Source organism: Ovis aries, chromosome 4 (assembly GCF_016772045.2).
Source record: "Ovis aries strain OAR_USU_Benz2616 breed Rambouillet chromosome 4, ARS-UI_Ramb_v3.0, whole genome shotgun sequence".
In the NCBI taxonomy this organism is placed as follows: Eukaryota; Metazoa; Chordata; class Mammalia; order Artiodactyla; family Bovidae; genus Ovis; species Ovis aries.
In genome coordinates, this window is record NC_056057.1 from 66,245,369 (window position 1) to 66,271,769 (window position 26,401).

Below are 26,401 nucleotides of genomic sequence, written 5' to 3' on the forward strand. Positions count from 1 at the left end.
GAGGGTGAGGACTGTCTTATTCCTTTATGTCCCAGTGCCCACTCAGACGACAAGCATACATTGTGTGCTCATGAATGCTTAGGAAGCTGGGTGTACTGCTGTATGAGTGAGCATTATCCAGTTTAATTTATGAATAGATAGAAAGCAACTGTCCTCTAAAGAAGGCTCATCTTGGTGTTTGGATTGATATCAACTAAACTAACATACAGCTATACGACTATACTGACTGCTTTTTAGTATTGAGTATTAGTATTGAGTAGACCCTGCTCTGTAGTCTCTGGAAGTCCATTTCATCATGTCCCTTTTGTAGTTATTGTCGTGTTAGAATTATAGTAATTAGGAGGAAAACAGCTCTAAACCAACAACTTCAGTGTGTGGTGATGGTGTTTGTTCTTCTTTGTAAATTCGGAATATTCCTGGGCAGGTGGGATCTCTGATGTCATCCTGGACATCCGTGAGAACACATAGAGCTGACCTGGTTCCCATCTGTTGAATGGGGACCTATTGCTGGCCTGCTGAGTTTCTAAGACCTCTGAGTCAGAGCCTCAGGCACCTTGTCTTTGGTTTTAGTTTGGCAGTCTCAAGTGGTCCCAATTTGGGCATTGGGCTCAGAGTTCATGGTTTGTTTAGCAGATACTCTCCACCTCACTCTTAACAATGATCAGCCCACTGTTTCTCCTTCCAGTCTCACCAACGTCATGTGTTAACTCCCACAATGCAAATATACCTTTACAAGCTCTTGGTACAGGCCAGCAAGCAACTTAAAATATAATGTTTTAGGATACTCAAAGAGCCAAGAAGAGGAATAAAACTCTTTACAAACTATAAAGTAAAATTGTGTGGAAACCAAATAAGAACAGAGATATGCAAAAGAAGCAATCTAAAATATGAAATTTTAAAAAGCAAATAAACATGAAGGCATTCACATTTTAAAAAACAAAGAGAAACACAGTTAATAGAATAAACTCAAGGTAAAATGCAATTAAAAAGAGAACTAATGTTGGAACATAGTCCTGAGGACTTTATGCCAAACACATTGTAGAGATGGAATCATAGTTTTAAAAAAGAGCTTGAACCATAAAACTCTTAGAAGAAAACATCTTTATAAGCTTGAGTTAGGCAATGGTTTCTTAGATATGATTCTTAAAGTGAAAGCAATCAAAGAATAATTGATAATACAACTTCATTAAAATTAAAAACATTACACTATCAAGAAAATATACTGAATGAAAGAAAATATTTGTAAACCATATATCTGGTAAGGATTTAATATCCAGAATATGTAAAGAATTCTTTTAATGCCACAGTAAAAAGATAAACAGGATAATTAAAACTGGGCAAAAGATTTGAAGAAACATTTCTCCAAACAAGATATACAGATGGAATGTGAAAAGATACTCAACATCATCAGTCCCTACAGAAATGCAAATCAAAACCACAATGAGATACCACTTCACCTGCACTAGAAGGGCAAGAGTTAAAAAGATGGATAATAACACCTGTTGACAATGATGTGGAGAGATTAGTACCATCATACATTGCAACCAGGAATGTAAAATGGTGCGACTCAACTACTTGGGGAACTAGGGCGACAGTTCCTTAAAATGTTAATCTTAGGGTAACCATAAGACCCAACAGTTTCTCTCCTAAGTATGTTCCTAAGAGAACTGAAAACGTATGTTCATACAGAAACTTGTCCACAAATATTCATAGTAATGTTACTCATAATAACCAAAGAGTGGAGACAACCTAAATGTCTACTGACTGATGAATATGTTAACAAAATGTGGTATATCCATATAATAAATTACTATTTGGCATACTAAAGGAAGAATGTGTTGATACATTTTACATCTTGGATGAACCTTGAAAACATCTTGCTAAGTGAAAGGTATGATTCCATTTTTTTGAAATACAAAGACACAAATGGCCACATACTGTAAGATTCCACTTATGTGACATGGGAAGAACAGACAAATCGATAGAGACAGAACATAGACCAGTGGTTGCTGTGTGTGTGTGTTAGTTGCTCAGTCATGTCCAACTCTTTGCAACCCTATGGACTGTAGCCCACCAGGCTCCTCTGTCTATGGAATTCTCCAGGCAAGAATACTGGAGTGGGTAGCTGTTCCCTTCTCCAGGGGATCTTCCCAACCCACGGATTGAACTCAGGTCTCCCTCAATGCAGGCAGATTCTTTACCATCTGAGCTATCAGGGAAGCCCAGTGGTTGCTAGAGGCTGGCAGAGAGAAGAATGAAGAGTGAATTCTCTTGGGCATGGGATTTTTTAATTGGTGAATAAAATGTATTATAATTAAATATTGGTGATGACTGCACAACCTTGTGAATATAATGAAAAAAGCATTGGACTGTATACTTAAAATGATGAATTATATGGTATGTGAATTTTATCTCAGTTTTAAAAATGAAAGAGCATCAAATATAGATAAACAGCTCTAAAGGCTCAAATTCTTAGACAAGAAATGCACCTCACTTGCCATACCTGCTGCTGCTGTGGCTGCTGAGTTGCTTCAGTCGTGTCCAACTCTGTGTGACCTCATAGACGGCAGCCCACCAGGCTCCCCCGTCCCTGGGATTCTCCAAGCAAGAATGCTGGAGTGGGTTGCCATTTCCTTCTCCAGTTCATGAAAGTGAAAAGCGAAAGTGAAGATGCTCAGTCATATCCAACTCTTAGCGACCCCCATGGACTGCAGCCTACCAGGCTCCTCCATCCATGGGATTTTTGAGGCAAGAGTACTGGAGTAGGGTGCCATTGCCTTCTCCTGCCATACATAGGTAAAACCAAATCCATACCTAAATGCATTGTGTGAGATTGTTCCAAATTATGTCAAGTGTGAGAAAATGTTAAATGCTGTGAGAAGCTGGTTATGTTCAGGGGATCTGTAAGCAGGTTACCTATAATCAAATTACAACCAGCTGACAGCAACAGTAGATGCCAGAAGACAATGAAGATATATCTTTCATATGCTTAGGGGAAATCAAGCATTATATAGTAACTAAATTATTAGTTATGAATGAAGGCAATGTAAAAACATTTTAGGTATACAATGGCGTAATTTACCACTCACAGACCTCACTAAAGAAGTATTAAGGGATATTCTTCAAGAAGAAGAAAAGTGAATCCAAAAGCAAAGTGTAAGAGACAGGAATTAATGGTGAGCATACAAATAAATAAAGCAACTTGTATATGTAACTAGTCACCATAAACATAATGTCCATTTTTTTGTGTTAAAATAGGGAACAGAAGTGGTAGAAGGTAGAGGAGTTACTTAAGAGGGAGTTATGGAAAAAAAAAAAAAAGAGGGAGTTATGGAATGCTAAGATCTAATCTGTCTTTGGACAGAGCTTGTAATTTTGTAACTTTTTTACAATTTACATTTCCACATTTCCTTTGTGGATCATCAATAAAATAATAGAAGTATAACTTATGGCATCTAAATCAGCAAATAAACATCAAAGAAAGGGAATATAGAAAATGTATCTACTTACTAGAAGGCAGAAGAGAAAATAAAAGAAGCAAGGAATAAAGAATGATTTTAAAATTAGATAGTAGAATCAAGCCCCAAACCAAAGCAAAATTAGATAGTGGAATCAAGTCCAAAAATATCAGTAATTGTCCATTGACAGAGGAGTGGATAAAGAAGATGTGGTGCATATGTACACTGGAATATTAGTTACAAAAAAGGAATGAAACTGTGCCATTTGCAGAGACATGGATGGACCTAGAGATTGTAGTACGGAGTGAAGTAAGTCAGAAAGAGAAAAACAGATACCGGATAATATCACTTATATGTGAAATCTAGAAAAACAATATGAATGAACTTATCTGCAAAGCAGAAGTAGAGAAAAAAAAAAAGTATGGATACCAAGGGGGAAGGAGGGGTGGGGTAAATTGGAGACTGGGACTGACATATGCGCACTCCATGTATAAAACAGATAACGAATGAGAACCTACTGTATATATAGCACACGGAACTCTACTCAGTTCTCTATGGTGACCTAAATGGACAGAAAATCTAAAAAGGGTGTGGATATGTGTATATATATGACCGATTCATTTCTCTGCACAGCAGAAACTAACACAACATTGTAAAACAACTATACTCCAGTAAAATTAGTTTAAAATATCACTAATAACAATCATTTCAAATGGCTTAAACTCTGATACTAAAGTACAGAAAACAAAATCAAGCCCTATCCTGCTTTAAGAGGCTTCCCTGGTGGCTCAGACGGTAAAGCGTCTGTCTCCAATGCAGGAGACCCGGGTTCGATCCCTGGGTTGGGAAGATCCCCTGGAGAAGGAAATGGCAGCCCACTCCAGTACTCTTGCCTGGAAAATCCCATGGACAGCAGAGCCTGGTAGGCTACTGTCCATGGGGTCACAAAGAGTTGGACATGACTGAGTGACTTCACTTCACTTCATCCTGATTTAAGAGCCATATTTTAAAGAAAAACTCCAAGAAAGTTTGCTAATGTGTGGCAAAAGAAATTCCATGCAAAATATAAGGCTAGTTCTTTGAAAAACGTCCATTTTAACATCTGTGCAACATTCTGTTACACAAATATGCCACAGAATATTTTATCATTTTTCTTTTGATGGTGGGTTTCCATTTTTTGCTATGACAAATAAGGCTCAACATAATGATGGGCAAGAGAAAGAAGTTCCAACAAGATTTATACCATCTAATACAATTTACATTATCTTTTAAAACTAGCAAAAAAAAAATTAGACATTTTGTGAATGCATATAAATGCAATCACTAAATGACTATAGGCACTGGAATAATAAACATCAAATTCTAGATAAGTTTTTGAGAAAGGGGAGAGAAACATCATGGAAGGGTATGTGAAAGTGTTAGTTGCTCAGTCCTGTCCCAAAGGACTGTAGCCTGCCAGGCTCCTCTGTCCATGGAATTATCCAGGCAAGAATACAAGAGTGGGTTACCATTTCCTTCTCCAGGGGATCTTCCTGACCCAGGGATCGAACCCGGATCTCCTGCATTGTAGGTGGACTCCTTACCATCTGAGCCAGCAAAGAAGCCCCCATGGAAGGGTATATTAGTTATTTAACTCCACCTTATTATTTAATCTCTTTAAACAAATATTTGAACAAATATGCAAATGTTAAGATTTTATTAAACTATTGAGAGTACATATGTGTTCATTTTATTATTAATCCTACTTTTCTATATGCTCAAATAGTGTATATTAAAGAATTTCTTAAGTGAAAAATCTGTGACTGTCTTCCAAGACAGTTTTGTCGGTCACGTGCTTCAATCCTGAAGCCACCAGGTGCCACTACTTTAAAGAACTGCTTGTGTGGTTGCTGAAATTAAGAAAGCTTCCTCCTGAAATGCCAGCACCAAGAAACTGCTCTGGGGACATCACCTGGATTTCTTACACATCTAAAGCAAAATGACTCTTCTTTGGTAAAGTAATAGCACCTGCAGCCAATTTTTTCTAGTGTCCACTTCAACTGTACCCCATGGGGCTTGTGAATCCCCATCAAGCTCCATGGGTGGGCCATAAGCGATGGAGAGCTGAGCAAATGCTGGCTCTCGCTGGAGGAGTGGCCCAGAACTTCACTTCCAGTCATGACTGCTAAGGATGGAGTCTAATCAGTGGCTTCTAAGCAGATGCCCCTGGGAGCCTCGGTCACATCACTTTCCTGACGTGATCCTTAGATGGACAGGTACAGTACCGTAATCATCCATGGGTGCAGATAGCTGATTGCCCCTGTGTATGCAGCTGCTGGCTTGCACGGTAGTGTTGGCAATAGATGCGGCTCTGCTTCTAATCTCCGTTGCCTGATGTAGAAAGAGTTTGTGTGTTGAGATGCCAGCTGGCTCAATGACATTGTTGTGTGTCCTGTTCTAGGGGACTATGGATAAATGTCCAGCCAGAGGATTCCTCAGAAGAGAACTGACCAGCCCTGAGGTCTGAAGACATTTTAAGAAGCTTATGTGGTTTATAGAAAAACAAACAAACTATTATGTGTATTGTAAGTTATTGAGTGATTAACTTCAAAAATGGTAATTTCTTATCTTACTTAATACAGGTTTTTAACAATAAATACTTAGATATGTATTGCACATCTATCAAATATCAGGGACAGTGGTAGGTTCCTCACACATATTATCCCATTTAATCCTCACAACAACCTCTAAGGAAGGTACTATAATGTCCATTTCACAGATTAGTAAACTGAGGCATACTCAGATTAAACAGCTTGCCCAAAGTTAGCAGAGTTTCACTTTCAGGGGTAAAAGCTGATGGCAGTCCACATTGGAACAGTCTTTCTTTCATACCTGTATTCTGCCTGGGATTAGATTAGTTATGTATGTACCCATTTCAAGCACAATTTTGGGGTGTGCAGGGGCCCTGAAAAATGAAAGTGTTAGCCACTCAGTCATGTCTGAATCTTTGCAGCTCCATGGACAGTAGCCCGCCGAGTGCTCTGTCTATGGAATTCCCCTGCATTGTCTTAACTTTAAGTGAAGATTCCCCCGAGTGGTCTCTTTACAATTGCCTTTTACCTTGAGCTCCATTTAAGGGAAACCAGTTGCCATTTTTACTATGGAGTAGAGCAAAGCGCATTTGTTATGTGGTGATTTAGCATTTCAGAGCTCTAGAACCTTAAAGCAATGTCAGGCTTCTTCTGACAGAGGTCATTGTTGGTGTGAGCAAAGGACAGAGATTTAGCCTTACACTCCCCATCTTCAGATGTACATGTAGAATAATACACAAGCTAATGAAAAAAAATCAAGCAAAAAAACTTGCATGATCTCCTAAATATTTCTTTCCTTTGAAAGAGCATACCTCATGTGCTTCGTGCTGTCCAGGGCAAACAAAATGAAAACAAAGAACTCAATTAAAGATGATCGTCTCCTTGAAGGAGGACTTATTCTTTTTTATTAATTTAAATATTATTTTTATTAAATTAAACCATTAATCATTAAATCACGAAGTTGCCGGGCATTTAATAGCTAGCAATTGTTGGAATAAGGAAAGACCTTATTTTCCAGCCTTTCCTAATTGCTTCCCCTCTTTCACCTAGTTGTCAGAGGGGCTTGAAAATTGTGCCTCGGGCTCTCCAGACTATGGGAAGACCTGTAGAAATGAACTGAGATTGTAGCATTGGTGTAAAACAAAAGCGCTCAGACCCCAAACTTGAACTTTCAAAGAAAAGGAACTTTCTGACATTCTTTGAGCAAACATGGGCAGTAAATCTTGGTATCAAGGCATTGCTGATGCAAAGGATAAATATTAGACTGTGTAGATTTTAGTCAGCTTTGCCAGCAGGTGAGTGTTGTAAGCGATTTGCCTCTTCTGTGGTAAATGGGAGCTTTATGAAGGTTAGTGGGTGTGATGCCAAATAGTGTCCTCAATCATTAAATATTTTTCAGCACCAACTGTTAGCAGTACTGGGGTTATGTTCTGGGGATGCAAATGTGTATAACACCCTATCTCATCTTCATGAAATTTAAGCGAGGATCAGTGATCTATGGAATGAAGCATAAGGAAGAGGAATCCCAAAGACCAGGGAGGCAGTGGTCCAAGAATGGCTTCCAGTGAACATGACTCAGAATTATCATGGCTCAGCCAAATAAATGCAGAGTCTTAATACTCAAGAGTCATTTGCTGTCATTTTCCTAATTTCATCAAGATTAGTGTTCAGGGACTGAAGCTTCTTCCATCCTGTTTGGATATCTAGGCCACACTTCGAATCTGGGAGCTCCAGCATTCTACACTTATGGTTGGGCATTGCCCCAAACAATTGAATGAACCTCCTTATTTGTACATCGTATAAATAGTTTAGAACGTGGGCTGGATGTTTCTGCTTTGCTTAAAATGGCACTAGGTTTCAGCAAAGTGTTTCCCTCAGGTAGCTGAATGGAAAAAAAAAAGAAAAAAATATATATGTATATATACATATATATTATACATATATTTTTTTTTCCACAAATGCCCACTTTAGATAATTAGCCTTTTGTGAATCACAGTGGTGTATTCTCTGCCAAATGTTCACAAATAAATTTATTAAGTTAATCTCTTCATTGTGTGCTGAGGTTTTTCAAGTAGTAAAATCCATTTGTACAGGGAATTATATGAGTTTTCTATACTGTAATAAGAAATCCACCAGGGAAGCCACCACTTAAAGGCTCCCAATGATGACCTTTCATCTCCTGTGCTGTGTAATAATGGTAGCCACATACAAGCACCTAGGACATACTTGCACTCTGTGAGGTTGCAAGGTACCCTACATACATTATCTCAGTTATAGCCGCTTTAAAATCTCCCTGCAACCATGCAAAGAAGTTACCATTTCCCCCGTTTTCTAGAAAACAAAAATCCTGAATCCCAAAACAGTTTATCTCCTTAGGATCTCACAGTTGATAATAGCTTAGCCCAGTTCTGTGACACCCCAAATCCACGCCTCTCTCACAAATACCGCATTACCTCTCCCCAAAGTAGATCTTCATGGGTCCGATTCTTGTGACAGGTTTTAGCACGTGGGCAAGGGTTGGCCACTCTTATATGTGATGACCAGACCCTGTTAACTGCTTAAGGGAAAGTCACTCAGTTGTGTCTGACTCTTTGTGACCCCATGAAGTATACAGTCCATGGAATTCACCAGGCCAGAATTCCTGGAGTGGGTAGCCTTTCCCTTCTCCAGGGGATCTTCCCAATCCAGGAATCGAACCCAGGTCTCCCACATTGCAGGTAGATTCTTTACCAGCTGAGCCACCAGGAAAGCCCAAGAATACTGCATTGGGTAGCCTATCCCTTCTTCAGTGGATCTTCCCCACCCAGGAATCAAACCTGGGTCTCCTGCCTTGCAGGCGGAGTCTTTACCAACTGAGCTATCAGGGAAGCCCCCATTAGCCACCCCAAGCAGCCCTCAAAACTTAAGTACAGGCTGACTTATTCTCAAAACAAACTCAGTCCCTGAAACAAGAGTTTCTCAGTCTGGCTATGAGTTAGAATCACTGGGTATCACAAACATACTGATGCATGGGCTTCACCTTAGAACAGCAGATTACTTCTGAGACTCTTGGAGGTTGGGCTTAGGAATCAGTAAATCTGAAGCTCTCCAGGTGATCTGATGGGCATCCAGGGTTGAGAACTGTGGGAGGAAGCAAACAGCTTCAGGTTGGATGAAGGGCAATACAACTAGATGGTTTATCTTTCCTCTGTGTATTTCACGTGGTTCTCAGAGGATCTAAAAATGCAGGTTTGGTTATTTGGTTCAGGCAGTGTCAACTGGGCTTTTTCTGACTAGCTTCTCCAACAGCAGGCTTCCTATCTCCTGTGCTCCTGGCTCTGTGAGTTTCAGATATGGAAATAGTAGTTAATATTCTCATTTTCTTGAGGAAAAGTCCTTGGAGAGCCTGAGTCTTTTCTGACATAGACGTAGGGTTTAATTATTCTAATTTTAATATAAACTACACTTTGAAGAGTTTAGGAATAGACCCTCACCTTAGACAACACTACATCTAATGTGCATGGTTTAAGAGTAATTTTCCGGTTGGGTTCATGCTGTAAGAGTGAATTTCTACAAAAAGAAAGGACATCTATGAGCCTGGCCTTCATATACTGCTTTCATGTCTTGAGGAGACAAAGGAATTACTCTAACCGGGGAAGTATGCTGTTACTGAGTTTTCCTGACAAGTGCAAACCTTCCAGATAATTCCCAAAATGCAGGATCTTCCTCTGAGGAACAGGATGGAAGCTGATACTGGGTGAGCACCTACTTTGTGTCTGTGCTGTGTTGGCTGTCTCTCACGTGCTGGTTTCTTGCCATTCTCACTCTGGCCTCTGCCATGAGTGTTATTGTCTCTGTGTTTTTATAATGGAAAACTGAAATTATACATCCCAGTCATATGGGGGCAGAGACAGAACTGAATCTGACCCTCCTTCCAGGGTGGGGGAGGGTGACCACAAATGAGAGAATGGATGTTAAGGAAACTGAAACGTGCAGAAGACAGGCTACCAGGCTCCTTAAACAGCAAAGGCCCGGCTTCACAAAAAGTTGTTCTATTTCACTTTCATTTTCAAAACTGTCTGCTGGGAAGCCTAAGTATTGAACGAGGACCAAATCTCCTGCTCTGGTGAAAAAATGAACATCTTCCACCTTCCCCTTAAGGAAAAGACCAGCTATGAAAACCAATTCAGCCACACCGCTAGTGATAAAAGGTGTGTTTCTGCCTCTGGAATTGGGATGAACCCATCTTGATTCTGCGCTCCATGGAGCTGATGTTAGCAGTGAGAGGAGGCTTTTGGCTGATTGTGTGTGTTCCCATGAACTCATCTTCAGAACGCAGTTAATCCATACCAGGCAAGTCAGCATGGTTGCCTCGATCAGAATCTGGCATGAGTCAGGTTTGGAATGCAGCTGCTCTGACAAGATGTCCTAAAAGGAAGCTAGAAAGAGTCCAGAGGGAAGACAAATCCAGAGCCAAGACTGATATCAGGCTGATTCTCTGGGAAGGACTGGAGGAGTGAGCAGCCCCTTTCCACCAGCCTGAGATCACGGATGGCAGTGCCCGGTCCGCAGTCCTTTAGGATCTCCGTTCACTCTGGGTTTAGTCTCCCCTTAGCAACCAGCAGTTCCCTCAGATTCAGTCACTGTCACTATAATAATAATGATGATGATAAAAGTTGCCCCTCACTGAAGGCCTTCTTTTGTGCCAGACACCGTGATCATCCTTCACATGCCACATCTCGCCGAGTCCTTCCAAGGAGCCCTGTTCGGTGTATAATGTTGTTATTCATAGGGAAAAAGGGAGGCTTCCAGAGGGGAAGTGTCTGCCCCAAATCAAATAGCTGGGGGACATAAAGGAGGCTTTAAAACCAGGTCTCTGTAACGTCAAAGCTCCCACTGTTACTCTCATCCCTTAGTCAGACCCTAGGAACATACTCTTTGGTCTTACTCTTTGCTTTTCCAAGTTTTCAATGTGTTTAGAAAAGATTGCTGACTCTGAATATTGGCTCTTCTTAATGTGGACTTCCTCACAGTTCTCAAGTGATAGCCTCAAAGTTGTTTTTCCCAACAAAAAGAGCCTTTTTATTTTTTCATTTCTCAGAGCTTTGTCTTCATGGTAGACCCAACAGGAAGAAAAACCTATGCCAGTAGGAGAGAGAGAGAGGAAAAAAAAAGCACAATTTCAAAGACCACAAGTAACTTTAAATGCTGCATAAAGGATTCCTTCCCAACCAGGCAGTTTGTTGTGATCAGACTATAGCAAGAGCCCCAGCCAGCTATTTACAGTTTACAGAACACTTGCAATGTCTAAAATATTATTGGTGTTGTTTGCTTTGTGAAAATGAGGAAGGGGAAGATTGGTGAGACTAAAACAGTAGTTTGCAAACTCCTGCACCGTGGAATTTTCGGAAGAGATTTAGAAACTCCTGAGGCCCCAACCTGACACCCAGCCCCAGTAGATTCTGCTTTTGTGGGTCTGGGGTACCCAGGACTTTTTCAAATTAATTTTTATTGGAGTATAGTTTCTTTACAATGTTGCATTAGTCTACTGTACAGCAAAATGAATCAGCCATACCTATACCTGTGTCCCCTCGCTTTTGGATTTCCTTCCCATTCAGGTCACCACAGTGTATTAAGTAGAGTTCCTGGTGCTATACACTATATTCTCATTCAGTTCAGTTCAGCTGCTCAGTCACGTCTGACTCTTTATGACCCTGTGGACTGCAGCACACCAGGCTTCCTTATCTGTCACCAACTCCTAGAACTTGCTCAGACTCATATCCATCAGGTTGGTGATGCCATCCAACCATCTCATCCTCTATCGTCCCCTTCTCCCACCTTCAATCTTTCCCAGCATAGGGGTCTTTTCCAATGAGTCAGTTCTTCCCATCAGGTGGCTAAAGTATTGGAGTTTCAGCTTCAGCAACAGTCCTTTCAATGAACACTCAGGACTGATTTCCTTAGGATTGACTGGTTTGATTTCCTTGCAGTCTAAGGGACTTTCAAGAGTCTTCTCCAGCACCACAGTTCAAAAGCATCAATTCTTCGGTGCTCAGCTCTCTTTATAGTCCAACCCTCACATCCATACATGACTACTGGAAAAACCATAGCTTTGACTAGATGGACCTTGGTCTCCCTGGTGGCTCAGCAGTAAAGAATCTGCCAGTCTATGCAGGAGACATGGATTCAATCCTTGGGTCAGGAAGCCCCCGTGGAGGAAGAAATGGCAACCCACTCCAGTATTCTTGCCGCAGAAAGAGGGGCCTGGTGGCCTATAGTCCATGGGGGTTGCAAAAGAGTCAGACACAGCTGAGTGACTGAACAACAGCAAATCAATTGTATACGTGTGTCAGTCCCAATCTCCCAGTTCCTCCCTTCCCTTCTTTCCCTTTAATACACATACATCTGTATCTCTGTTTCTGTTTGGCAAATAAGATTATCTACACCATTTTTCTAGATTCCACATATATGTGTTAATATGTGATGTTTGTTTTTCTCTTTCTGACTTACTCTACTCTGCACGTCACTCTCTAGGTCCATCCACGTCTCCACAAATGACCCAATTTCATTTCTTTTTTTGGCTGAGTAATATTCCATTGTTATATGTACCACATATTCTTTATCCATTCCTCTGTTGATGTACATTTAAGTTGCTTCCATATATACTCAAGATTTTTTAAAGCTCCCCAGGTGGTTGTCATATGCAGTGAAGGGTGAGAACCACCAAGTTAAAATTTTCATTCAAGATTGTGGGGCTCCCCTAACTTGAAAGCTTGTCTCCCATGCTCAGACTTCTGGAATAGCTGTTAGCCTCCCAACCCTGCATAGCTGAGGGAAGAGACAAAAGCAACTATTATGTAAGAGGTTGTTAGCCATGACCTTTATGTGGTTCCTCCCTGAGCCATTACCACACAAATGTATTAATGGGGTGTGATTTGCTTTTGCTTTGGGGGAAATATGATTATGGTTACTAATAAGGGTGCTCAGGAATCCTATGTATCACAGATACATACTCGGATATATTTTAATTTATTATGGTAGTCATTAAAACTCACCCTGAACTTAGGTCTCAGGTTATTTTAAATATTGGAGGTCTGAGTTCAGACCACTTGGCTGTGAACCCAGAATCAAGACTTCCAACATGTGTGTGTAAACTTTTTCTTAAGCTCTTTACACCTCAGTTTCCTCACTCAAAAAGAAGGTGATAATAGTGCCTCCCTGTTGGATTGTAGTGAAGATTAAAGGCTGGTTCATATTAAATTCTTTGCATCATGCCTAGTATATGATGTATGTCAGATATATAATTTTATCATCGGAGATCCTGAAATAAAAATCACAGACTCAGTTCTTACAACATTCCATCCTCCATAGAATGAATTTTAACATGTCAATCCCTTGCAATTCAAAACTCATGGATGATTTTTATACATTTTTATAAGGACTCAGCATCAAATTTCAGATAGATACCAAGAGACATGGATTTCAGAAAGGGAATGTGTGGCAAGGGGATTTTGTTCTCCATGTGAAACAGCATTTAGGAGGCAACAAAAGATTATTTTTTACCTTGTTAGTTTTAGTGTATATGGTATGTGTAAATGAAGAGAAAATGTGTCCAGGTTTTTTCAAGATCATGTAATGGCATTATCTTTGAAAGAGAAGAAAACACATGCTCAACACTTCTGTTTTCTTTCTTTCTTTTTTTTTTTTTTTAAGGTACCAATGTTAGAATTTTTCAGAAGCTAAAAGTGAACCAAATTGCTGTCTTTGGAGGCAGTGCTCTGCAGCAAATTTCAGAAATTCTCCAAGTTGCTGCTGCCGCCAATGCAGTGGGTTCCAAAAGATGGCACTGCAGTTGTGGGGAACCAAACACACAGAGTTGAGTTCTAATGCAGATTTTGATTTAACCACAGAAATTGGGCTGCACCTAGATTAGATGAGTACTAGCCACCATTCTTTCTGCCTGCTCTCTGTGCAGACAACAGGGCATGCTGAATTAATAAAATACATGATATGATATGATATGATAGCAATAGGAATGATGAATTAACAACCCAGTCTTTGTGAAAGAGTGGCATGCTCCTGATAAAGGGGGCTCCTTAGCCTAATGAAATTGAGAAAACCACATGCCACTGGGTGTTCTTAGGGATTCACAACCCACGCCACCTTCAGTTAGGTCTTGGAGAAGTCCTGCCATGATCATACTAGTTTAACCCAGTTACATTTGACCGAGGAACCCCTTGCTCCCCCAGCAATGCTGACCACATTTGCAACTTGATTGAAGGGTACTTGGAGAATCAGTATACACAATCAAACAAGCAACTCAAAAAACTTCATTCATATTTCTACATCTGAATCCAACCAACAGCTATATTAATTCAATATGTGAATAAATCTCTATCTATTTTCTGAAGAATTCTCTGCATTAGTTTCCTATGGTGGAGGTGGGGGGGAAGGTAGCTACTGAGCCAAGGGGTCTTAGAGACAGACAGAATAAAAGGTTGATGCTGGCAGGGGAAAGGGTGAAAGTCATAGACACTTTGGGAGGAATGAAAAAGAATGAATGAGAATGAAAACACCGTTGCGTTTATGAAAAAATAAGATTTAAACAAATGAGGACTAAAACTCCTAAAGGAGCATCACTTCTATGGAAAACAAACATTGTGTGTTAATTGTCAAATAAAGGATGATGCATCAGTTTTTGTCTGGAACTTTTCTTTTCCTAAGCACGCTTGAAAGTACTCAGTAATATAGAGAATGACTTTCCCAAGTTCACTGCAGATATTTGCCTTTGTCAAATATGCATTAGCTAATGAGGTAATTTTCTCCAAGTAAATTGCTCTAGGAGACGACGGCAGACTTTGTGTCCCCAAGAGGGAAAAGGTCCAAATTGCTGATAATCAAGCATATGAAGGGAAGGGGGTTCTGTTCCCAGTTCGGTTCTTCTCTGCCTGAGTGGGGAGGGTTTGGGGGTGGGTAAGTAGAGGAAGATTGTAACACTACTGCTTGGGTTCAACTGTGGGAGGCATCCAGTCATTGAAAGGGAAAGGACCGACCCCCCCTTCCAGAAATAGCTCAGGAATAGCCAAAAGATGAAGAGTCCTTAAGTGGCCACAGCATCATCCCAGAAGAAAGGTCCTCATTAAAATCAAGAAAGGTCCTGTGCTCCTCCCAGGTGCTGCTGTTTTGCCCTGTCATCAAATCACATTCCCCTGTAGAGGGGGAAGGCAATCAGTGTGTACAAACAGCACTGATGAATTCTTCTTTTTTCCCACATTTTGAGTGAGGGTGACAGCAGGCACGAGTATTGCCACAGTCTCTGTGGGGAGCCGATCTCTATCAGCGGGTCCGACTATTTGCAGCAGCTCCAGTGGCAAGGAGAGTTTCTGTTCTGACAATCAGAATTCTAGCAAACGGTAAATGTTTCTTCATGCTGAGAAGTGGGAAATGCAATAATACTTTGGCTGGGTTCATGCTGAGTAGTGAAAATAGAATGAATATGGAGAGGGGTTGTGACTTAACGAGCAGTATATCAGCTAGCCCAGACATGTGGGACAATCAGCTTTTAATTCGAGGCCCTCACCTGTTTCTCTTCCATTCTCCAGGGTAACAGGACTCTTTTTATATTTGTTCATAGAGAGTTTTATGCTGTGATCTCTTGTTTACCCCAAGAAATAGAATGAAACTTTCTTCTGTATGTACATTATTATGACACTACAGGACCGTTTGCTGAAGATCTTAACTATGTGTTAGTCTAAATTCTAAGGGCAAAGTTGGTGTGGGTAGTATGCAGCCTGTAGTAATATCATCAGTTATTATGACTGAACACTTCCTTCTTTAAACAAGTCACAGGTTTCAGAGGGGGTCCCTGGAATGAAAGCCCCATGAGGGCAGAGGTTTCTGCCTCTTTTGTTCAGGACACACAGAAAGTGCTCTAAGAAGTTGATGAATGAATATTAATCTCTAGGCTATGAAAAGTATACTCAGCAATGAGTGCTCTGAAAGGTCTAGGACTAAAGCTCAGAGTAAGCTCAGTTTTCCTGACTTTCTGTTATATATGATTTTATTCAATAGCTCTGATACTTGATTCTGTTGAAGAGACTTTTAATAGTATGTTTCCTTTTAAAGTACTATGCCATTAAAAAGAATACATTTGAATCAGTTCTAATGAGGTGGATGAAACTGGAGCTTATTATACAGAGTAAAGTAAGCCAGAAAGAAAAACACCAATACAGTATACTAACGCATATATATGGAATTTAGAAAGATGGTAACGATAACCCCGTATGTGAGACAGCAAAAGAGACACAGATGTATAGGACACTCTTTTGGACTCTGTGAGAGAGGGAGAGGGTGGGATGATTTGGGAGAATGGCATTGAAACATGTATAATATCATATATGAAACGAATCACCAGTCCAGGTTCGATGCAGGATACAGAATGCTTGGGGCTGGTGCCCTGGGATAACCTAGAGGGATGGTACAGGGAGAGAGGAAGGAGGGGGTTCAGGATGGGGAACACGTATATACCTGTGGTGGATTCATGTTGCTGTATGGCAAAACCAATACAATATTGTAAAGTAATTAACCTCCAATTAAAATAAATAAATTTATATTTTAAAATAATAAAAATTTAAAAGGGGAGATTTTTCTTAAAAAAGTATGTTTCTTTAAAAAAAATTTAGTAATGTGATCACTGAAACTTGATCATCGTAGAAAAAATAGAAAATGTATATAACCAAAAAGAAATAAAATTGCAATGTTATACTACTCTGAGATAACCACTTCTATGGTTTAAATGTATGTCCTCCCGGATTTTCCTATGCACACACTTTTATGTTTTTATAATGTAAGATTAGATGTATATATGCTTTTTTTCATTCAACAGTACTACATCCTAGTAGATATGTAGGTATATATATATATCATTGTTATTTTAATTTGCAATTCCTGAATGGCAAAAATTGTTGAGCATCTTTGCCCATGCTTTTTGGCTGTGTGTATATCTTCTTTGGCAAGGAGTCTGTTCAGGTTTTTGCTGGTATTTACTTACTGTTAAAAATATGTATTCCTTTTGGCTGTGCCAGCCTTGTCACTGTGTGGGCTTTTCTCTAGCTGTGGGAGGCAGGGGCTACTCTCTTGTGGTGGTGTGTGAGCTTCGCACTGCGCTCGCTTCTTTTGCTGTGGAGCGTGGACTCTCGGGCGCTTGGACTTCAGTAGTTGAGGCGCACGGGCTCAGTAGCTGCGGCTCCCAGGTTCTAGAGCACGGGCTCAGTAGCTGCGGAGTACGGGCTTTGTTGCTCTGCGACATGTGGCATCTTCCTGGACCAGTCATCGAACCCATGTCTCCTGCATAAGCAGGCATATTCTTTACCACTGAGCCACCAGGGAAGCCCTTATTTTTAAAGTGGGTTTTTTGTTTCCTTTTGTTGAGTTTAAGAAGTTCTTTCTATATTCTGGTTACTAGACCTTTATACATGGACGTTGTGAATATTTTCTCAGTGGTGATGTGCTTCTTATTAGCACTCCAGGATTACATGCTGCTTTGCAACCACAGAAGCTTACATGCAGTGGTAAGTGCTGATTAACAACACGGCTGTGCTCACCTGTGTTTACTGTACTCTTTCCCAAAGTGACACCACTGCTCGCTCTTACTTCCTTAAATTCATCCATTCATTGTCACAGAATCTTTGTATTCTAGCGTCATCACTGTCTATCTCTAGGAAATTGTCTTTATTTATTTTAATTGAATGGCCAAGGTAAGAACGTGCTTATTCATCTATTTGCAATAAGGTTTCTAGTGAGAGTTCAACCCTATTTGTTTCCTGCTTTTAAAGAAAACAAACGCGTTTCGGGGCCAGGAAGTTGCCCACAGGATTCGGGCACACTGTGTCATTGGTGAGGCTAACCGTTGTCTGTCTTCCTTTGCATGGCTCCAGTCATCAAGCCTCCGCTGCGTCACTTTAAACGCCCTGCTTATGCGTCTAGCTCCTATGCACCTTCAGTCCCAAAGAAAACTGATGAACATCCTGCAAGGTACAAGATGCTGGATCAGAGGATCAAAATGAAAAAGATTCAGAACATCTCTCATAACTGGAACAGGAAATAGGCCAGGGGAAGAGGGAGTGAAGGAGAGGCCTGCTCAGCTGCCTCTGCCCACTCACCAGCCATAGCCGGTTATGCCTCCAGGAACTCTGGAGGCCTTTGAGGCTGGCTCTATCATTGTTGACTCCACCAAGGCATGGTGAAGACTGTATGTGAGTTTCCCCTTTGCTATTCTGATCCATCAGTCACAGGATTTGGGCAGCCTCTAGCAGCAAACCAGTAAGAGTTGTCTCCTTTGGCTTTTATCGGTATAGATCTTTCAAAGTCTAAATTGGACCAAAGTTAAAAGGATGCAACCTGTTCAGAAAAAATGAGATTCCGCCCACTGACACTTTTTTCATCCCTGGAAATTAATTTGCCTCAATGAAAATATAGGTTTAATAATAATTATTGTTTTTAAGAAATGCACTGTTTAAAACATCGTTTCTAATTTTCAATACGAATATTTAAAATTCATCAAAAAACAGAATTTTCATAGTAAATGCATTCCAACCAAAAGTTGTACTTCTGAATGAAGCAATCTTAAAGGGAAAGGAGGACTGATGAGCTGTATTCATAGGTACTTCTGAACTTAGGCTTCACAAAGCAGGTCCAAGTGAAAAAAAAAAGACCCTTGTCTTCATTCTTTCTTTTTTTGCTGCACGAGTTGTAGGGTCTTAGTTCTCTGACTGGGGATTGAACCCAGATCTTTGGCAGTGAAAGTGTGGAGTCCTAACCACTGGCCTGCCAGGGAATTCCCAAGTATTTATTTTGTTTCTCATTGTAAGCCTTATGCCCGATTGCCTCACTGTCGGGACTGGAGAGTTGGGAGGAGATGCATTTTGGCTCTGCTCTCCTCCAGTCCTTCATCTTCACTCACAGTAGACAATGCCAGGAGTCAATGGGATGCCCATGCCTCAGAGTGCTTTAACATTGACCCAGGAGATGTCCGTTTAGTCTCATGGTCCTCCTTCAGGAGACTATAAAATGCTGAGCCTAATTTGAATTCCTTATTTCCTGATTTTTCTCCATAAGGTTAGAAGTATCTTTAAGTAAAATTTCTGGTCATCTTCCCAATAGACCACATATCTAAGTCTCTTTGGGAGCCCAGTTGATCTCACAGCTGTGGGCAGCATGAAAGTCTATAACTTACCTTTCTGTATGGTGGCATTTTTTAGCCCTTCAGTAAGTTTCCCTAGAGTTTTTACTTTGGGACTAAATTCACAGAAATGGTAAGGAGGGTTTCAAAGTCAGAAATAGCTTTTGATCCCTTTGGAAATAGTCTGGTGCAGCGGAAAACTTCAGGTTTGTTGTCGGGCAGGTCTGACCTCCAGGCCTGTCCTGAATATAGCTAGTTGCAAGCCCTGTCTATATGGCATCACCTTGAAAAGCCTGTTTGCTTACTTAGAAAGTGGGCTTCACAACTCCCACTCTTTCCTTTTATGATGAAGATTAGGGATTACTGGGTTTGGATTGCTATTGCTGAGCCTGGAGAATCATAAGTCCACAACAGAGGTTGCTAGAGCATCTCACAGCCAGGAAAACTCTCTGGGATGCCTCTCAAAGGGAGGTCTGTGCCCTGAGCCACAGCCTTTGGGATCTGATTGTAAAGGGCTTGTTTTCTCCTCTTTCTCCACGTTTATTTCCAATAAACCACAGCTTTGCAAGTTGAGTTAGCACCAGAGTTTAGTGCCCATCATGCTATTGAGTAATTTATTTACAATGTGCTTTATGATAGTATTCAGGGAAATTTAATTCGTATACAGAAAGGAAAATCACTGTAACTTCCTTAAGGAAGCAATTGTAATTCTTAACTCCTTGCTTGGTGCCTGAGCCTACTTCCTTAGGCTGGTAGAGTCTCATCCACCTGAATTAGGTTAACTCAATAGATAATTCCTACCTGTATTGTTGTTTAGTCGCTAAGTCATGTCTGACTCTCTTGTGACCCCATGGACTGTAGCCTATTAGGCTCCTCTGTCTGTGGGATTTTCTAGGCAAGAATACTGGAATGGGTTGCCATTTCCTTCTCCAGGCGATCTTCCCAACCCAGGGATGGAACCAGCATCTCCTGCATTGGTAGGCAGATTCTTTACTGCTGAGCCACCTGGGAAGCCCACTTGTTTGTATACAGGTACATTAGTGCTTGCTGCCCAGAGCCATTTAGACACACAGTGAAACTAAGCATGAGGTTGTGGCCTCCAGTGGATCAACCCACACGTGACAGTCCTCACCTGTCTGTCAGTACCTTCAGTGGTAGAACTGCCACTGTGGCTGTGCTTCTTGGCATTGGAAGTCATGATCCTGGGGAAGAAAGTTGGCTCCTTCTGCATTCTTTAATCCCAAGCTGTCACTTTTCAGCCTTTATCTTTTATTTGAGCAAGTGTACAGATATTGAAATTCTGCATTGCTTATGAAATGCCTACCATGTTTTTTGCATGATGGATTGTATAGATATGCCAGATTATATTCTTTTGGCAAATAAAGAGATACTTTTAAAGAACTTTCTTGTGAGTCATCTTTTTCTTCTGCAGATTTTGGGATTCATTTGAAAAGAGCTAGATTTCCCTTATGCTTGGCACTATTCAGTCCTGAATATCTTGTCAAAATGAATAGTCTAACTTACCCTTTCATTTTGCTTCCTGATGGTATAGGTGATGGTTTGAAAAACAAAGAAAAAGAACCCTCCTTCTCCCTGCACTGGAAAGCCAATAAATCACTGAGAATATGAGTAAGAATAGCAGCTAGTCCATAGGTAACCATCTGTGTTATTTAGCAACTCAATTTATATCATCAGACTAAACTCTGGCTTGTCATTAAGAACTGAGACTTTGGGTTAAAAAAAATCTGTAATTAAATCTCAGCCCTGTCTTTTGTTTGCTCTGTAATCTTTACCATGTTTTATATTCTTGCTGAACTTAAGTTTCCTTAGCTATAAAACGGGAATGATAGTATCTGCCTCAGCATAACATAAGGCTGAGTGTATAGTAAGGACTCAATAAATATAAGTTATTATTTCTAGGAGAAAGAGTGCAATGCAGTAAAAGAAGTAAGGTTTTTGAGTTTAAGATTAATGTCCCTTTCAGTTCTATGACCAAATAGGTTGTTAACATTCTTCCATTTCAGTGAAGTTAATCATCTAACTATGTGTGACCCACCAAGTTATTCCCATAGGCATCAGCTGCTGCCTCACACTGCACTTGATTCTTTGGTACATGTTTCCACATTCAGTTGGAAAGCCCACATCCCCGCCCTCGGTACTGCCCTCCCCTGTGTGTTCCTGCACCTTGGAGTTCAAGGGCCTCCGTCTTTTATCTATTACGGTCACCTCTACTCCCATGTCCCACCTCCTCTGAAGCCCTGACCCATCTCCCTGCATTTTACTTCCTGCTCTCACTGCTCTTCATTCTGTTCCTGCTCACCCCACTTCACGTCCCCCATTCACTGCCTTTATTCTTCCCAAGTTCTACCCACGCAAGTCCGCTGTATAGAACAGACTTTTCTGGGAGGTTGAAGATGATGACACAGAAGAAGCAACTAATCAAAAATGTAGCACCAACACCAACATCCGCTGGTCTGCCTTTGTGGAGGGTTTCTCCCTGGCCATGTGTTCCTTAGACAGGGACTCGCCTCTGTCTTCCCAGTGTTTTCCTTCTACCAAGACCTGTGTGCTGTCACTTTGGTCGTGTCCGACTCTTCGTGACCCCATGGACTGTAGCCCACCAGGCTCCTCTGTCCATGGAATTCTCCAAGCAAGAATACTGGAATGGGTTGCCTTTTCCTACTCCAGGGGATCTTCCAGTGGACCCAGGGATCGAACCCGTGTCTCTCCTGCATTGGCAGGTGGGTTCTTACCACTAGCACCACCTGGGAAGCCACCAAGACTGTAATCCCCTCTTGAACTTCAAATTCCTGTGAATATACAGAGCTATCCCTCTTATTTCCTACACCACACAAGTTCTAGACATTTTTAAAGCTTATGAACCCACTCTGCCAAACAAAGGACGTGTGCTCCTGAAAACACAAATTAACGGACCAAAGCTCTGAAATGACTTTCTTTTCTCTTTAATAAAACCCAATTCTATCTTCCAATTAAAAATAAATTTAAGAAAAGAAAGAAATACTATGTAAAAAATAAAATAAAATCCTAAGAAAGAATTAGGATTGGCTCATCTCAGACCCAAGTCCCTTCCTGTAGACCAATTACTGTGGCTAGAGATGTGAGATCTCACACACACCCCCATTTAAATTTTGGAATATGTTCAGATTAAATACAAATAATGTTAACAACAACAACAATCCAATTCTTAGGCAGGACCAGTCTGTGTAAGAAAAGAATAATAAATAAGTGTCTCAATTTTCTAAGCCCTGACTGGCTTCCCCACCAAGCCCTAGGGGTTCTGTGGTTTTTTTTTTTTTGTTCCCCAATCTGGCTATAATACCAACCCCATATGGCTAGGGGAGTGACTGCCACTCACAGGTGCTCAGAGAATACTAATTTTCTTCTCTTTCTACCTTCCAGTGCCTCTTCCTACCACAAACTGGTTAAACCTTGCCCCTGCACATCCACGGAGCTTTTGACATAGGGCCAGCATATAACATTCTCATTATTACAATTATTAATCCCCTAATCCCCCAACCCCCCAAGGCCCCATAGGACAGAGGAAAAGGGTAGAGATGGTTGATTACCACCACTTCATAAGTCTAGGATTTCTCTCCAAATTCATTCCTAAAACATATGGAAATTCACTTATTCGTTGGCAAGATTTGAATTTGTTTTCCCACTGGCAGCCAACTTCATTTGGTCAATTATATTCTCTGTATCCACTTCCAGTTTAAAAAAAAAATCCTATTGGGCCAACATCTTGATTTATTGAGAATTTGTTAAATTAGGTTAAAAGTGAAAATGCCTTTGGGATGGCAGTTGAGGATGAATGACTTGACTCCAGGCTTGGTCTCAGGCATAGCCCCGGGGTGCCCTCGGCAAAGCCAGGTGAGGCAAGAGAAGAACCTGGGGTATCATAGATACTGCAAAGTATGCCTTTGCTGATGGTAAGATCTGTTTTTAAGACTAATTTAGGAGATTTGTGAGCACTCATTATACTTTTGTTTTATTCAAAAAACATGAAACCCTGCTTTTTGGAAATAACAAGTGACAATAACTGTGGCATGCTATATTCACTTGGGTAATTTCAGCATTCACCTCGGACTCTGTGGATGTTCCATGGAGTGTTTTGTTTCGAACACCTGGCTGAGAGGGTCAGCAGATCTGTGCTTATAGAAGCACCTTGCCTGGCAAGCAGCCATCATGGAAACAATCCATCTATGATTGTTGCTCTTTTAGCAGGATCTCTTATGGTTCATCTGGTAGAAGAGGATTCTAAACTTTAAGACACAAGGGCAAAAGGATACTAATTAATGGGACAGCAGAGACCGATACGCACTGCTGAAAATGAAACTGTAGAGTCCTGCTCTGGTTCCTTGACTCTGGTGCCATGTTCAGTCGTGTCCAACTCTGTGACGCTGTGGACTGTAGCCCACCAGGCTCTGTTCATGGTATTCTCCAGGCAAGAACACTGGAATGGGCTGCTGTTTCCTTCTCCAGGACCATAGCGCTCACTCATCAATTAATACTTTTTTAGAACCCACTTGGTCCCAAGCACTGTAATAACCACCAAATGTTTAACTCTTCTAAGAAACCTATGTGGGAAGACGAATTGTTCTTATTGCTGGTTAATACGTTGAGACGTAGGTTACATTTTTGCACAAAGTTTGCAGAGTTCCTTGCCTACTCTTCAACCAGACTCAGCCCAAACAGGTCAAATAAATGCCAAAAGTGTTTGAATTCAAGGATTCTAAGCCATAAGGGCTTGCAGATAACATCTGGTGATTCTGTTTAATGAATAAATTTGTGGGGAATATATTAAAGGTGCCTTTTCCAGACAAGCAAGTTCCTCAGGAAGTGCCAGCTATCGCCTTCAGCACTATTTTGTTCTTCCCATCTTCCCCCAGAGCAGTTTCCTGACTGAACACGGCCCAGTCTCATTTGTATTCACGTCACTCTGTTTTTGTGGAATTCCTTCTATGTCTAGTCTCCCTGTGGAAATCTTGGTTATTTTTCATGACCCAGAGACAATTTCACCTCTGGGACATATGCTCTGATCTCTTTGACTAAAGCTGTCTTTACCCTGGTTAACCCTCAGAATGCTCTATTTTTACTTCTTTGTGAAACTTTAGTGATTCTGCTTCAAGTCAGATTTTAATTCTTCCTTCCTGTATTATCATCTCTGGGAGAGCAGGAACCATCTCTTTTTTTTTTTTTTTTGTATTTGTGTACTCGAAACCAACCAACACAATGTTTAATATAAAACAGATGTTCAAAAATGTAATGACTGGAGATGGTATCAAACCAGAGCAAGATGGAGATAGAAAATGTATAAACAGGTAACACATATATTGCCAGGCCTTGTCTCTTCACTTATGGCAGACATCACTAAGCAATTAGTGTAACTTTTCTTATCAAGTCCAGACATGGTCTCAAAATCCTCCCCAGCTCAAAGCTCCATATAATTGGTTCTATTTCATCGGAGTTTTCAACTGTTAATATCAATGCATCATCCCCGGATGAAGATCAAGTCAAGTTTTCCCTTCACCCTAAAGCTCTGATGGCTCAGATGGTAAAAGCATCTGTCTACAATGCAGGAGACCTGGGTTCAATCCCTGGATCGGGAAGATCCCCTGGAGAAGGAAATGGCAATCCACTCCAGTACTATTGCCTGGAAAATTCCATGGACAGAGGAGCCTGGTAGGCTACAGTCCATGGGGTCACAAAGAGTCGGGCACAACTGAGCAACTTCACTTCACTAAGGCTCTGATGATTCAACATCTCTTTATGTGTCAAAATCTGTTGATTCAGAAAAACGAATACATATATTTGAAGATGAATGTGTCATTAGGAGGCTTCCAAGGCCAGATTTGCCTGTTACTCAAGGCGTTTCTTGACTTCCTACTTTTGCATTCTAGTCCCCTATAATGAAAAGGTCATCTTTTGGGGTGTTAGTTCTAGAAGGTCTTGTAGGTCTTCATTGAATCATTCAACTTCAGCTTCTTCAGTGTTACTGGTTGGGGCACAGACTTGGATTACCATGATATTGAATGGTTTGCCTTGGAAATGAACAAAGATCATTCTGTTGTTTTTGAGATTGCAGCCAAGTACTGCATTTCAGACTCTTTTGTTGATTACGATGGCTACTCCATTTCTTCTAAGGGATTCTTGCCCACAGTAGTAGATATAACGGTCATCAGAGTTAAATTCACCCATTCCAGTCCATTTTAGTTCACTGATTCCTAGAATGTCGATGTTCACTCTTGCCATCTCCTGTTTGACCACTTCCATTTGCCTTGATTCATGGATCCAACACTCCAGGTTCCTGTGCAATATTGCTCTTTACAGCATCAGACCTTGCTTCTATCACCAGTCACATCCACAACTGGGTATTATTTTTTTGCTTTGGCTCCATCGCTTCATTCTTTCTGGAGTTATTTCTCCACTGATCTTCAGTAGCATATTGGGCACCTACTGAGCTGGGAAATTCATCTTTCAGTGTCCTATCTTTTTGCCTTTCCATACTGTTCATGGGGTTCTCACAGCAAGACTACTGGAGTGGTTTGCCGTTCCCTCCTCCAGTGGACCACATTTTGTCAGAATTCTCCACCATGACCCGTCCGTCTTGGGTGGCCCTACAGGGCATGGCTCATAATTTCATTGAGTTAGACAAGGCTGTGGTCCATGTGATTAGATTGGTTAGTTTTCTGTGATTGTTGTTTTCAGTCTATCTGCACTCTGATGGAGAAGGATAAGAGGCTTATGGAAGCTTCCTGATGGGAGAGACTGACTGAGGGGGAAACTGGGTCTTGTTCTGATGGGCAGGGCCATGCACAGTAAATCTTTAATCCAATTTTCTGTTGATGGGTGGGGCTGTGTTCCCTCCCTGCTATTTACCTGGGGCCAGACTTTTAGAGGGAGGCGTGAGGTGCTGCAGCACATGGGGTCGCAAAGAGTCAGACATGACTGAGCGACTGAACTGAATTAAACTTTTAGAAAAAGCAGAGGAACCAGAGATCAAATTGCCAATGTCCACTGGATCATGGAAAAGCAAGAGAGTTCCAGAAAAGCATCTACTTCTGCTTTATTGACTATGCCAAAGCCTTTGACTGTGTGGATCACAACAAACTGTGGAAAATTCTTAAAGAGTTGGGAATACCAGACCACCTGACCTGCCTCTTGAGAAATCTGTATGTAGGTCAGGAAGCAAC

At 41.0% G+C, this 26,401-nt stretch overlaps 1 protein-coding gene and 1 non-coding gene across 8 annotated transcripts in view; both read left to right on the plus strand.

Annotated features, from left to right (window-relative positions):
- The window catches only part of PDE1C (phosphodiesterase 1C), a 531,506-nt gene extending 513,280 nt beyond the window's left edge, over positions 1–18,226 (plus strand). For 6 of the 7 annotated variants that reach the window (XM_042249215.2, XM_042249217.2, XM_042249219.2 and 3 more), the window contains one exon: positions 5,899–8,070. In XM_042249215.2, the coding sequence (XP_042105149.1) occupies positions 5,899–5,912 (14 nt within the window). In that variant the 3' untranslated portion in view covers positions 5,913–8,070. Of the gene's footprint in view, positions 1–5,898; positions 8,071–17,943 lie in introns of those variants that run through there. The other variant, XM_004007921.6, reaches the window with a different exon arrangement.
- Positions 4,236–4,307, plus strand: TRNAW-CCA (transfer RNA tryptophan (anticodon CCA)). Its single transcript has one exon. It is a non-coding gene; the product is annotated as a tRNA-Trp (tRNA).
- Positions 18,227–26,401: the final 8,175 nt, after the last annotated feature.